We start from the raw sequence: 12,760 nt of genomic DNA, 5'->3' as shown, positions 1-12,760 counted from the left end.
CCTCCCGGGCGATCCAGACGCTGGCGGCCATTCCTCTTCCTGTCCACGGAGGCTCTGCATCCCCCCTGGTGAGATCGCCTACTGTCGTCCTTTTTCTTGCTTTTAAGGTCTAAAAGCACGTGAAAAAATTGTACCGCTTTTAGACAATAAAATCGGGAAGGAATCATACCGCCAGGGAGGTTAAAGAGGAACAGCGGTGAAAATAACTTGATGAAAAAATAGTGCTTAATTTTTACAATAATTATGTATAAATGATTTAGTCTGTCTTTGCCCATTGTAAAATCTTTCCTCTCCCTGATTTACACTCTGACATTTATCACATGGTGACTATTTTACTGCTTTTTTTGTATATAGTTGGGAGTGTGGTCTTTTTACACAAAAGGGAAAAAGAAAAAACCTTTGATCCTTTTTGGGTCATCCACTCAACCCTATCAAGACTTCACGTACTGTATGTAGAAAGGACCATAAAAATGTAAAAATTATCAAACAGGAACTTTTTGAATGCAAAAATATCAAAAAACTTTATTGACACACATATAGAAAAAGGTAATAAAAACTCTCTGTTGGAGGTTCCTTGTAAATATTTCCAGTACAGAATTTACAGCACAAACGTGAGCTTTATTTGTAAACTTAGTGCAATTTTTGAGAAAAGGCAACGACACGCTCGTTTCGGGCACGAAAGGCCCTTCATCAGGCCAAGTTGCAGAAAGCACTGTCTGTTAATCTCGCGGTCAATGCACAGTTAGGACACCAAGGAAGCAAAAAAGCATCTGAACCGACCAGATGTAGATAACACGATCCCAATGGCGAAAAAGGAGCTAATACAGCCTGCTGCTAATATGGGAGGCTTTCTGCAACTTGGCCTGATGAAGGGCCTTTCGTGCCCGAAACGAGCGTGTCATTGCCTTTTCTCAAAAATTGCACTAAGTTTACAAATAAAGCTCATGTTTGTGCTGTAAATTCTGTACTGGAAATATTTACAAGGAACCTCCAACAGAGAGTTTTTATTACCTTTTTCTATATGTGTGTCAATAGTTTTTTGATATTTTTGCATTCAAAAAGTTCCTGTTTGATAATTTTTACATTTTTATGGTCCTTTCTACATACGTGACATTTTTACTGCTGGCAGGTGATGTCACTGGAAAGAGATGATGCATTTTTGGTATTTAGAAACAGCTGTTATTTCGTACAATGCAACAAGGCTCCCACAGTGTGATGTCAGAACCATGGTCCTGACATCACACTGTGGGAGGGGTTTCACCACAATATTAGCCATACAGCGCCCCCTGATGATCCGTTTGAGAAAAGGAAAAGATTTCTCATGGGAAAGGGGGTGTCCGCTACCGATTGGGATGAAGTTCAATTCTTGGTTACGGTTTCTCTTTAAGTTACCTATCCTGTGTTCTCTAGCTGGACATCGTGGAAGCAACTGAACCACCTGTGAGCTTCAGCAAGTCAAACAGATGGAAGAAAAGAGAGGTGATGGTGGATGAGCGGGATGCCGGTGACACAGGAAGTGACAACCGTACCGGCGCAGGAGATGGGGGTCACCCCAATCAAGCCATTACATTGGTAATGCCATAATTCCAAATATTATCATATTATAATTTGTAACACAACTAAGATTATATTTTTATATCAACCAAGGATAATGGGCGCTTCATCAGGGAGTTATCAGACTCTCTTGCACTTGATAAAGGACATTGGGCCCTTCATCGTGCTCTCTTGCCCTTGATAAAGGACATTCGGCTCTTCATCAGGCTCTCTTGCACTTGATAATGGACACTGGGCCCTTCATCAGGCTCTCTTGCCCTTGATAAAGGGCATTGGGCCCTTCATCAGGCTCTCTTGCACTTGATAAAGGACATTGGGCCCTTCCTCAGGCTCTCTTGCCCTTGATAAAGGACATTGGGCCCTTCATCAGGCTCTCTTGCCCTTGATAAAGGGCATTGGGCCCTTCATCAGGCTCTCTTGCACTTGATAAAGGACATTGGGCCCTTCATCAGGCCCTCATACCCTTGATATAGGACATTGGGCCCTTCATCAGGCTCTCTTGCCCTTGATAAAGGACATTGGGCTCCTCATCAGGCTCTCTTGCCCTTGATAAAGGACATTGGGCCCTTCATCAGGCTCTCATGCCCTTGATAAAGGACATTGGGCTCCTCATCAGGCTCTCTTGCCCTTGATAAAGGACATTGGGCCCTTCATCAGGCTCTCTTGCCCTTGATAATGGACATTGGGCCCTTCATCAGGCTCTCTTGCCCTTGATAAAGGACATTGGGCCCTTCATCAGGCTCTCTTGCCCTTGATAAAGGACATTGGGCCCTTCATCAGGCTCTCTTGCCCTTGATAAAGGACATTGGGCCCTTCATCAGGCTCTCTTGCCCTTGATAAAGGACATTGGGCCCTTCCTCAGGCTCTCTTGCCCTTGAGAAAGGACATTGGGCCCTTCATCAGGCTCTCTTGCCCTTGATAAAGGACATTGGGCCCTTCATCAGGCTCTCTTGCCCTTGATAAAGGACATTGGGCCCTTCATCAGGCTCTCTTGCCCTTGAGAAAGGACATTGGGCCCTTCATCAGGCTCTCTTGCCCTTGAGAAAGGACATTGGGCCCTTCATCAGGTTCTCTTGCCCTTGAGAAAGGACATTGGGCCCTTCATCAGGCTCTCTTGCCCTTGAGAAAGGACATTGGGCCCTTCCTCAGGCTCTCTTGCCCTTGATAATGGACATTGGGCCCTTCATCAGGCTCTCTTGCCCTTGATAAAGGACATTGGGCCCTTCATCAGGCTCTCTTGCCCTTGATAAAGGGCAGGAGCCTGAAATATTGTGCCAGCCAATGCGTCATATTTTGATACTAATCCTGCAATGCTCTTGCATCCTCTTGTAATAAAGAGAAATATTATTTCCGCTGCTGTCTAACTCGGGTGTTCTGTGTTTATTGTTACTTTTCAGAGATAAATAGGAATTATGTTTTGTAGATCGGAGCTTTAGGTGGCTAAACACATTTCACTTGTGATAGTTCCGTGGCACATTCACGTCACCTAAATCTTCAGAAATCTGTGAATGAAGACCTAATGGAATCAAATAGATGCATTTTAAACCCTCAGGCAGCCATTTTAGATGATTTTGCAACAGTTTAAAATCGGTAGTTAAAGACTGCATTCAAATTTATACATGTGCAGGCAGCATTATGCGATCTCGGGGGGCCCAGAGCTGTGGGGGGGGTCCCCAACTTCTCACCTTCCCCTCCTCCGATACAGGGGGCTGTACTGCGGGTCAGGTGACTTGTGGTTGCACTTGTTAGGGGGGTGAGGATCATGATGGCCACACCTGTTTTCTGACCCTTGTGAGATGGGCCCCAAGGCCGTGAAGGGCCCCAAGGTGTGTCAAAGGAAGGGGTGTGACCATGGGGGGGGGATTAAAGTTTTTCTGGGGGGTCTCATGAATTGTAGTTATGCCATTGCTAGCTGCTCTATAATGAAAAAGTCATAAGAATGAATATGCAAGCAGATGTCTGTGTGACGAGCAGAGGGGCGTGGTGATGCCTCCGATGAGCGGCGTTTCCCCCCCCCCCCCCCCCTCATCTTTTTGGACACACGGCTAATCTTACTGAGTGGCGATTGGTCGCTATCCTATATGACAAGCCAGGGGGCGTGTCAGAATGTCCGTTGAGCGGCGTTTTTTACCTGGATTTGTTTTCTACACATGGCAAGTCTGCACTTTGTGCTTACATTGATTTTACATATAATTTAAATATTATACTTTAAAGAGAATCTGTACTCTAAAATTCTTACAATAAAAAGCATTCTATTCATTATGTTCTCCTGGGTCCCTCTGTGCTGTTTCTGCCACTCCCTGCTGCAATCCTGGCTTGTAATTGCAGTTTTAGGCAGTGTTTACAAACAAAAGACATGGCATGTGATAGGCTAAGAGGAGCTCAGTCTGTGACTCATACAGAGCCTGCAGGGGGCCTGGAGAGGGTGTGTATAGCTTCTGCCTATCACAAGCAGAGCAGCACATTCCTGTCTGAGTGCCTGAGCCCAACAAAGTCATCAGAGGAAAGAAGATTAGATTATACAACAGAGATAATAATACAGCCACTGTGCAACTAGGAAAGGCTGCAGTAATCCAGAGCCCATTAGAACAGGTATAGGAACTTATAGGATAGAAGAAATAAGGCTGAACATTTTGTTACAGAGTCTCTTTAAGTCTCCCATCAGGTCCGCCTGAGACATAATTAAGCGTGTGTTCGTGTCACTTATTTCATATGGCTGATGCAGTTGAAGAAGGGCTTAATCCCGAAACAGCGGTCTGTCCTGCTGCCTTTTATGCACTTTAAATAAATTTGAGCGTTGCCGACCCTTCTCGTTGTGTTAGAAGAGTAAATATGTCCATCTTTATTACAGAGCTGTGACACTGCCTCCTGCTGGGAAATGGAATGTGTTGTGCAGAACCTCAGCAAGGGAGAGAGGGCAATGGTTAAAGTGGAGTCCATATTATGGGTCTCCAGTTTTATGAAGGTAAGTACAGGCTTTATATTTGTGTAAAGGAAGTGTGTGTTTTCATTTTGTATTTTACCTGTCTCTATACGGTAGTACTAATATATATATATATATATATATATATATATATATATATATATATATATAATTATTTTACCTTTGAGTTTGCTTATTGTTCCACCTGCTTTCAATGGCGGGATTTGTAGGCACAAGAATGTCTTGGCTTCTGCGTGAGGAGAGGATGTGGACATGGAACCACACTGTATGAATTCCTTCTAAAGTGTATCCGAGGCTGATGCTAATGAAAAAGATATATACTTAAAATAATACTGTAAGGGGGGGAGGGGGGGGGGGGTCGGGGGAAAATGAGCTTCTAATGGTCCCCCGCAGACATCCTGTGTTGGCGCAGCCACTCACCGATGCTCCGGCCCCGCCTTCGGTTCACTTCTGGAATTTCTGACTATAAAGTCAGAAAACCACTGCACCTGTGCGGCTGCGCCCTCCCTCCCGCTGAGCGTCACCAGGAATGTATTGCTCGGGCCCAGTATGGTCTGCGCCTGCGCAGTACGCTCCTGGTGACATCAGCGGTAGCGAGAACACGGCCATGCAGGCGCAATGGTTTTCTGACTTTAAAGTCTGAAATTCCGGAAGTGACCCGGAGGCGGGGCCAGAGCATCGGTGAGTGGCAGCGCGGGCACAGGATGTCTGCGGGGGACCATTAGAAGCCCCAGGTGAGTTCAACTCTTTTTCCCCTCCTACAGTACTCCTTTAAGCCTGGTACACGCCTTCAATTTTGATTGACCAATGATTGGCCAATATTACCACCTTCATGTAATATGGGGGTCAACATATTTTAATTGCTGTGAACAGATTATGTAGGTAATACTCATACTACACTGAGGGGGGTAAAATTTGTCAGTGATTGGCCTGTCAAAGTTGAAGGTATCTACCACGCTTTACCTGTGAAAAGAGAATCCTCCAGAGGCCTCCCATGTCCTCCTGGCCCCCACCATTGCCACGCACAGACCCCGAAAACATATCTGACAAGTGCTTGTCGGACGTGTTATTGTGGCTGCACGCCCCACCGTGTACGAGTGCAGCCGTACTGCGCCTGTGCGAACATGGCTGTGACTGCACAATAAGCTGGAGCCGCTTTTCCGCAAGCATTTCCATCAGGGATGGTCGTAGCCAGCCAACTTCGCTACGCTGGAACTACGCGTAGTTTCACGCAATTACGCTTCGCCAAACTACGGCTTCAAAATCAAATATTCGCTTCGTATGCATTTCGTAGACTACGCGTTAAAATACGCAATTACGCGTAGTGGAAAGCGTAGTGTATGTGGACGCTTATGCCATTATGCGAAAAAAATTACGCATTAATTCCTCTGTAAATGCTTGTACCAGGACCTCTTCTATGTGTACATTCCCCATTCCAATGCGTAATTTTTTAAGCATTTAATCCTACGCAGAAAAATAGATGCGAATAACGCATTCGTAGTTTACTTCGCAAGACACATGTTAACTACGCGTAGGGGCGTAAACTACGCATAACGGTACTTCTCTACGCGTAAAATCGTAAGCAAAGTTTTGAAACTTCGCCTGCGAACTACGATGCGTAGATGCGAACTATGATGCGTAAATTCGCACTGGCGTAGTTTCTGCTCATCCCTGATTTCCATGCTACTCGTACTCAGAGGAGTGCAGTCACAAACTTCCAGAGGGACACGGGCAACGACGGTCTCAAGGAGGACACAGTATACCTCTGGAGGGACCAGAGGCTTCCCTCTTTGTAGGTAAGAATCTCTGGGGGACATGTATCAAGAGTGTCTGAGACAGAATATTGGTAGGAGTTTAGAAATCTGTGCAGAACAGTCTCAGACATTTTAAGAAATCCCTAAATAGTGCAATTTCCTTTTTAAACTGTTAGGAATAGGAGGAGTTAGGAAGGTCTCTCAGACAGTGCTATGTGTGAGGGGAGTTGCTGTTGCGGCGGTAACCAATACATCGGTTGTATGACATCAATGCCCAGCACCGGAAGGGTTAAGCACAGAACAGCTTTACAGAAGGGGGCATTTATCAAGAGTGTCTGAGACCAAATATATTGGTAGGGTTTTAGAAATCGGTGCAGAACTGTCTCAGACATCCTGAAATATAACTAGATAGAGAGCAGTTTCCTTCTAAAACTGTTGTAAAGTAGGAGGAGCTAGGAAGGTCTCTCAGGCAGTGCAGTGTGTGAGGGGAATTCCTGTTGCTGAGGTAACCAATACATCTGCTGTATTGCACCAATGCCAAGCACTGGAAGGGTTAAGCACAGAACAGCTTCACAGGACAACTGGCAGCAGGGAGGAGGAGCACTTCACAAATCATGTCTAGCCTGCATTGCTGAACTGTAGAACTGCTACTAAGCACTTCTTAACCTGCAGCAGTTTAGTAATGGATTTGCGTTTTTCTTAACTGTAGTGCAGTTCTAGAAATTCACTTTAAACTGTTACTATTAAGTAGGATTTAAGAATTTTCTTATTATCATGCAGAACAGTTCCCCCTGCTGGTTAGAACTGTTTAAGATTAAAAACAACTGTTGGTAATGCTTTGATAAATCTAGCCCTATGTTTTTTATCATCATCTGCCTAGGATTCTCTTTAAAGTTCCTGCATGGAACAGGAGATGTAAGTCGAGGCGATCTGTACCGGCAGATATTAGAAAATGAGGCAGGTGACGTCAGAGTATGCCCATACACACTTACACGCTGAGGAAAGTGTAACGCATGCACATAGAGAGCCACTCCATTTCTGTCACTCACTCCTTCAAGCCTGAATAGGCATCAGAAAATCACTAGAGTTTGACTGCAGTCCAGCTGCTGGTATGCAGCCTTCATACTGGTGTAGAGGTCAATGTGTTCAGGGCTGCTTCTTTCCTGCCCAAATCCTCCTTAAAGGAAACCTGAGACGAAAACAAAACAAATGAAATAAACGATTGTACCTATCTTCCTTCTCCTAAAAATGACCCTTGTTGGTAATCTTCTGCGGGGTCCGCACTGGGCAATGGGGAACCAGAGGCTAGAATGGCCACAGGGTTCCCTTCTTCTTAGGTAAGTATTTACTACTTTAACTTGTGACTCATCAGGTGCACTTTAGGTCAGGAATTGCAGGCACTACTATATACTGTCCATATAGTACTAAAATGTAACGGGCAACATGCTCATTTTTGCCCAGTGACCCATCTTGTTTAAAACCATCACTGTCCGTATGACATGAGTAAGCAGTGCATCTGTATTTTAACATCCTTCAGAAATCTTCAGGAATTCTGCTGAGAATTCAGCTCTATAAGCAGCTTAAAGTGAACCTCCAGACTAAAAATCTACTCAGCAGAACTGAAAAGACTTGGTGTTTCTTTAACAGATTCACAGCATCAGAACTTTTCTTACCCAAGCCTCATTTTTATCTGCACAGAAGCTAAGCTCCGCCCCAAAGAAAACTGCCTGGGCAATTTCCCCCTGATGCTGTGCAAAGCATGATGGGATTTCTGATGTTGTAGTTCTCGTTGCCTAGCAACTGGGAGGGGTTATCAGGACACAGGATAGTTGGAACTGTGTCTCATGCTCCCTGTAACCTCCTTTCAACCAAAAACATGGCTGCCCCCATGACAAAGATGGCAGCCCCCATGAATCACAAACCTTTACTTGTTCTTTTAAAACAGGGTGGGTAAGAGATTACCTATTTATTTTAATTAACATCACTAATGTAACTTAATGACAGTATGTTTGTTTAGGGTGAGATTCCTCTTTAATTAATTTTGTTTGACATGTAAGTGGATCTCTGGGCACCTTTTAAAATCTGTGTTTGTGGAAGAAAAGCTATACTTGCCTCCTCCCTAGATTGGCACAACCCTCCCTGCTTTGCTCCACACCACTGATGGCCCTTTGTACAGATCACACACGTGGACTCTCCTTCAGGATAATGTTCCTTTCTCTTTGATTCCCTTCAGAGACCCCAACAGCTGTTCCATCTGCAGTCACGAGGTTCCTTCCGTGTCAATGATGTTCCCTACAGGATCCAACCAGTCACCTTGTTGACAGCTGAAACATATGTAAGTCTAGTAAGAATGTTATTTTTCTGGACACTTACAAATCTGCTAACCGGTAAAGTAAAAATTACATACAGGTTGCCTTGCCCAGCAAGCTCATGGTGCACCAGAAGTCCCAGTAGTGTATAAGGGGCTAAAACAGACCATTAGTAGCTCATTTTTTGCCCCTTACACACTCCTGGGAGTTCTGGTTCACCATGAGCTTGCTGGGCAATCTGTAATTCTCGGTGTTACAAGTCCAGCCCCATACAGCCACATTAATCCATGCCATGCACTGATGAGGATCAACCAATCCGAAACAGTCTGTATGCATGTTGGATTATTGTGGCTCTGTAATATTAACAACCTGACACATCATTGCATTCCAGCGGTTCTGGAGGTGTTTAACTGTCATATAGAAAATCATGACTTGAATTTATATTCTTTTTATTACTTTTATAAATACTGTTATGAGGGCTTCAGTTATGCTCCCATGCAGTGGCGTAGCAACAGGGGGTTCAGAGGTAGCATCCGCATCGGGGCCCTTGGGCCAGAGGGGGCCCACCCTCAACCACCTCTTTATTGGTCCTGTGCTGATAATATTCACTTTAATAGATGCTTTGAATAGTGGTAATCATTACCAAACTGCTCCCCATCCTCTTCTTGCACCTCTGGCATGCTTGTGGGGGCCCCAAAACTTCCACCAGGGCCCATAGCTCCTTAGCTACGACACTGCTCCAAAGTTAACATTTTTTTCTCCCCAGCCACATTTACTAATGAATGTTAAAGGACTACTGAAGTGAGAGGGTATGGAGGCAGCCATTTTTACTTCCTTTTAAACAATGCCCATAACCTGGCTGCCCTGCTTGATCCACTGCTTCTAATACTTTTAGCCATAGACCCCGAACAAGCATGGAGCAGATCAGGTGTTTCTGACAAAAATCTGACTGGATTGGCTGCATGCTTACGTCAGGTGTGTGATTCAGACACTACTGCAGCCAAAGAGCAGGACTGCCAGGCACCTGGTATTGTTTAAAAGAAAGTTTTTTTTTCATCAGGCTGCCTCCAAGTAGATGTGGAAGAGGGTGAATCTAGGACAGGAAGACAGGTGGGGGACATTGGAAGACACTGGAGTCCTCATGGCAAAGGAAGACCTCTGTATATCTCTGCCACAATACCCAGAAATGAAATATAAGGTCAGTGGATTGATCCAATGCTAATGAGTTTATCCTGGAAAGCAGGGAAGAATGGTCATGATTGTGGCTAGGACAAGAAGAATTCCTATTGGCTGTCCTAGGTTACTGCATTGCTCCTTGCCTCACTCAGTAAGCCTGTGTCTCTCTGCTGCCTTTTGCTATTTGCAGCTGTTGTGGCTTGTGTGGCTTTTGGCTCCGCTGGGATGGAACAGTCCCCCCCTTTCTTCCTTCTGCATCTGTTACTCAGCCTGACCTTACTTTCCCTGCACATGGCATATTTCTAGCCTGTCCAGCTGCTTAGGATCTCTATTTGGGTGTTTAAGCTAGCAGTACTTAAGTTTGTTTTCTGACATCTCTGTTATATAAAATTCCACCTTTTACATTCAGCATGTCCTTTGCTGTAAACACAATACATACATTCTCTTCATATCCCATCTAAGATACTGTAATTAGATCAAACTGAACATATTAAAGCAAAACAGACATATAATATAAAAGCAGCTCAGCCAGTATATAGTAAAGTCACAGAAGTGACAATGTTTTAAACATCTTTCTCAAATGACATTGTTGTTTACATATTTTTCTTTTAGTTATGAATAGAGATGGCCCGAATGGTTCCCGGCGAACTTCTGTGGTGCGCGATCGTGGAGAACCGCAAACGTTTCCGGAAGTTCGATTCGCCCCATAATGCACTATGAGGGTCAACTTTGACCCTCTACAGCACAGTCAGCAGGCACATTGTATCCAATCAGGCTACACTCCCTCCTGGAGCCACTCCCCCCTTATAAAAGGCAGGCAGTGCTGCTCGGATACCCCTTTTCAAAATCCGGATCCGAATACCCAGATATCCGATCCGGGTTGGATATCCGAGTTCAAAATTTTCCAATCCGGATCGGATATCCGACCTCAGTATCCAGGGTATCCGGCCGCATTCGGATATCTGGATAGAAAAACCGGAAGTGGCCTTTAAATTGCTTTAAAAATGTTTTTTAGGGTAAATGAGGCATGTATCATCATTATTTAAATTTTTTAATGGGAAACACTAATTGATGATGTGGGGACTTAAAATCCCCCCCCCCCCCCAAAAAAAAATGGCTGTCAATTAACATCAGGACTAGGTTCCAGACAGGGGTCGTGCAGCCCACATTGTGTCCAAAGTCCAACCGCACAACTGGGACATGACAGTTTTCAGCCCAGACACCTCCATAAAATTATGCAGCAATTGTGTTTTGGGTTAAATATAGGTGGTATCAGCACAGCAGCAGTGGCCTGTGGCACCCTGGCGGTGGGAGCTGCAAAGGCAGCAGGAGGAGGGCAATGCAGCAGCAGCAGGTGTAACGTCTGCCAGGAGCATGCTGGACGTGGCACTTGGCAGTGGGAGCAGCAAAGGCAGCAGGAGCAGGGCAATGCAGCATCAGCAGGTGTAACGTCTGCCAGGAGCATGCCGGACGTGGCACTTGGCACATGTCACTTGCCACATGGCACTTGGCACATGTCACTTGACACGTGTCACTTGTCACGGCAGTTGGCACGTGGCACGTGCCAAGTGCCACGTCACACGTGCCAAGTGCCATGTGCCACGTGACAGTCAGACAGCAGAGGAGAAGACACTAGTGCACACTAACTGTCACACTGGCACTACTCACAGCACAGCAGTTCTGTAGAAAGCTAACACAGCAGTACTACTACTCTAACAACTACTAGCACACTGACTGCAGTACTACAGTACTAACTACACAATAACACAGTAATCCTCCTATCCCCTAACCTATACCTAAGGCTAATAGCTGGGCAGCAGGCAGCAGGCAGCAGCTGGCCTGGTCTGTGCACAGGACACACACAGACACATAGCAGCTGCCTGCAGCACACACTGACTGTCATACAATGACATCAATCAAGCTAATTAACAATTTAACAATTTAACAATAGTGTAGTGAACACTGAACATCTTATCACTGTGTACAGCCCTTTGTCCAGCAGCACTGGAGCACACAAACAATTTAACAATAGTGTAGTGAAATCACTGAACAGCTTTAGGTTTATAACTGTGTACAGCCCTTGCTAACACAGTAGTACTACTACTCTTACAACTACTAGCACTGACTGCAGTACTACAGTACTAACTACACAATAACACAGTAATCCTATTCCCTAATCCCTAATCCCTAACCTAACCTAGACTGTAGCTAGTTAAGGCTAATAGCTGGCTAGCAGGCAGCAGCTGGCCTGGTCTGTGCACAGCACTCACACAGACACATAGCAGCTGCAGCAGCCCTGCAGTACACACTCTGACTGTCACACAATGAAATCAAGCTAATTAACAATACAACAATAGTGTAGTGATAGTGAAGGGGTTAATCACTGAACAGCTTTAGGTTTATTACTGTGTACAGCACTTGCTAGGCCAGCAGCACTGGAGCATGTCTCTCAGTGAGCATTCACAAAGCAAGGATGATATGTCTCATCATGGCAGCCCTCCTTATTATACAGGAGGGCTAGCCAGTGTTCCTTTCTGTGATTGGGTGCCAGGGCTTAAGCTTGGAGCCCTCTGATTGGCTCAGTGAGGTCAGGTGGGTCTGGCCAGGGTTCCCCTCTGTGATTGGTTGCTAGGACTTCTGCTGGGAGCCCTCTGATTGGCTCAATGACGTCCTGGACCTGTTACAGTATCTCAATAGTCGGATATCTGCCAGATATCCACGGTATCCGCATTGCCCAGCCAACTATCCGCAGATAGCTATCTGGATTTGGGCCCAGGTATCCGGAATCCGAATCCGGCCTGATAGCTGAAAAATGATCGGATAGCCGAGTTACCTGGATATCCGGAATCCGGATGAGCAACACTAAAAGCAGGCACCGCCGGCCATTTTACTCACTCGTGTGGCTGCAGTAATTAGAGAAGGGACAGCTGCTGCAGACTCTCATAGGGAAAGATTAGCTAGGCTCTTGTAGGCTTCTTAGCTTGCTCCTGGCTGATTCTTGTGATCTATTTTTTTTCTGTGTG

At 45.3% G+C, this 12,760-nt stretch overlaps 1 protein-coding gene across 1 annotated transcript in view; it reads left to right on the top strand.

Moving 5' to 3' along the window:
• The window catches only part of LOC137540895 (integrin alpha-IIb-like), a 133,463-nt gene that overhangs the window by 97,253 nt on the left and 23,450 nt on the right, over positions 1–12,760 (top strand). Inside the window, exons 24-26 of the mRNA XM_068262080.1 lie at positions 1,411–1,572; positions 4,406–4,519; positions 8,486–8,587. Coding sequence (XP_068118181.1) covers positions 1,411–1,572; positions 4,406–4,519; positions 8,486–8,587 — 378 coding nt within the window. The remainder of the gene's footprint in view (positions 1–1,410; positions 1,573–4,405; positions 4,520–8,485; positions 8,588–12,760) is intronic.

Source organism: Hyperolius riggenbachi, chromosome 12 (assembly GCF_040937935.1).
Source record: "Hyperolius riggenbachi isolate aHypRig1 chromosome 12, aHypRig1.pri, whole genome shotgun sequence".
Taxonomy (NCBI): Eukaryota; Metazoa; Chordata; class Amphibia; order Anura; family Hyperoliidae; genus Hyperolius; species Hyperolius riggenbachi.
This window is presented reverse-complemented; position numbering and strand designations above follow the sequence as displayed.